The 2,161-nt window shown below is 30.7% G+C and overlaps 1 protein-coding gene across 1 annotated transcript in view; it reads left to right on the top strand.

Moving 5' to 3' along the window:
* Positions 1–1,612, top strand: part of LOC105462139 (cytochrome P450 4V2-like) — a gene marked incomplete at its 3' end in the record, with an annotated part of 11,510 nt that extends 9,898 nt beyond the window's left edge. The window contains exon 3 of the mRNA XM_011708673.1: positions 1,435–1,612. Within this exon, the coding sequence (XP_011706975.1) occupies positions 1,435–1,612 (178 nt within the window). The remainder of the gene's footprint in view (positions 1–1,434) is intronic.
* Positions 1,613–2,161: the final 549 nt, after the last annotated feature.

The raw sequence follows: 2,161 nt of genomic DNA, 5'->3' as shown, positions 1-2,161 counted from the left end.
ACATTATTGTAAATATTAGCCAAAGATTAGGAACAAGTGAATGGAGGAGCGCGCGCCGGCCCTGAGCGCCGCATGGATAAGAGCGATTATTCGTTAACTTTAACCAGCTCTCCTGCCAAAATTACTTGTCAGATCAAAATTTGCTAAAGGAAAAAGTTGTTCCTTTTAGCACGAAGTATAACATCCTGTACTCCGAATGCGCCAATTCTGGGACACCCTGTATACAGGAAATTTTACGTAATTCCAATGCGTCGTCAAATGGGACGTAATATTTTATCTTAATGCAGGACAATGCTCGCCCACATACTGCAAGAATTGTACATAATTTCCTCAAAGAAAACAGCATCGAGATACTGCCACATCCATCTCTATGAGTCCAAATTTAAATCCCATCGAACACGTGTGAGATATATTGGAAAGAAGGCTTCGGAGTTTGGAAAGACCGCCAATCAATCTCCAGCTACTGGAAGCAATGTTACAACAGATATGGTGCGAAATTTTACAAAACACAATTAGAGCCTGCATCAATATGCGTGAACGTTTGCAAGAAGTCATCCAAAGACAAGGCAGGAATACGCAATTTTAAAATGCAAACGTTATACGGTCCACGTGTTTCGTCCAGCGCGCGCGCACACCACATACACACACACCACACACACACACACACACACGATGCATAAAATCCGATCAGCAACTTCCCCGTGGTGCGCATCGGGTAATGCTAATACTAGTAGTAATTTACTAAAAATGCAATGATAATTTTAATATGCGGTAACTCCGCGAAAAAAATCGTATGTTTGATATTTTTTTGAAATCTATATAAAAAAGTCCAAACATTACGATAGTTGTCATGGCATTTGCGAAAAAAATTCATTTTATTCCGTAGAGTGCGTCAAATTATTGTTTGTCAATTATTGTTTGCAATTTTTTGTAAACGTAACATGTCTTTACTTTTCAGAAGAAAAGGTAGATTAAAAATCTATCGAAAGCTTCTTTAAACACAAACTACCCTTGAGAATGAAAAAAAACTTTTTGATACAATTTTTCGCGGAGTTACGATTGTCTAAAGTTATGCAAAATTTTGATGTAAATTTACCTATGCGTTAATTTTGTTGTAGTCAGTGTATCAATACGAATTCGTTGTTAACATATCTTACATTTGGTTCATATAAATATTTTTCAGTATATCTAAAACTTATAGTATGTTGATTAACATCAAGTTATATGTATACATTGCATATTCCTTAAATACATGTCACAATGTGTGTAACGTTTTATTTAAGGTAAATATTTGATTAAAAATAATTTAAATGAATAGACTAACATGTTATTACCAGTACTTTAAAACTAATTAAGATCACATTGTAATCGCAATTGATAATCATTCTATAATATATTATTTATATAAATGAATACTTCATTTAACATTAAAAGGAAAAAGCACATAAAGAATTGTTGGAAATTTATGGCACGGAAACTGTAAAATCTGCACCAGTTAAATATGATGATTTGCAATATATGCATTATTTGGAGCGAGTTATCAAGGAAACGATGAGAATTTTCCCTCCTGGCCCATTCATCATACGACAAGGAACAGAAGATTTTAAAATAGGTTTGCTTACTTTATATAAATAAACAGATAAACACATTATTATTCCATACTAAAAATAATTTTCTTTATAAATAATAAGAAACATGAGATTTAGCGATATGCAGATATTAAACATCAATATTTATCAACTTTAACATAATTTTATACTAAAAGAAACTATGCATAAACATTTTTGTTATAAAAATGTTTGAATAATTCATAAGATTTAAAAGGATGATATTATTTTACTAATATAAAATACAGTAAAGATATAGTAAATATAAGATATAGTTAAGAATAAAAAAACTAATTTAATTTCCTGTGTGTAATATTGCTTTGTCAATTATATATATACATTATATATTATATACATTATATACATTATATATATTATATATATTATATATATTATATACATTATATATATATACATATAACATATACAGAGTGCCCCATTTTATATTTGACAGTCAAATATTTGGAAATCGCGAGGTTTGAGGGAAAAATGTTTCAGACAAAAGTTGTAGAGTTTCGAGGGGGACATAAGATGATAACATTGGTTTGACCTTG

Source organism: Wasmannia auropunctata, unplaced genomic scaffold, assembly GCF_000956235.1.
Source record: "Wasmannia auropunctata unplaced genomic scaffold, wasmannia.A_1.0 LD269808.1, whole genome shotgun sequence".
Lineage (NCBI taxonomy): Eukaryota > Metazoa > Arthropoda > Insecta > Hymenoptera > Formicidae > Wasmannia > Wasmannia auropunctata.
The sequence above is the reverse complement of the archived record's forward strand: the minus strand, read 5'-3'. Positions and strand labels throughout refer to the sequence as shown.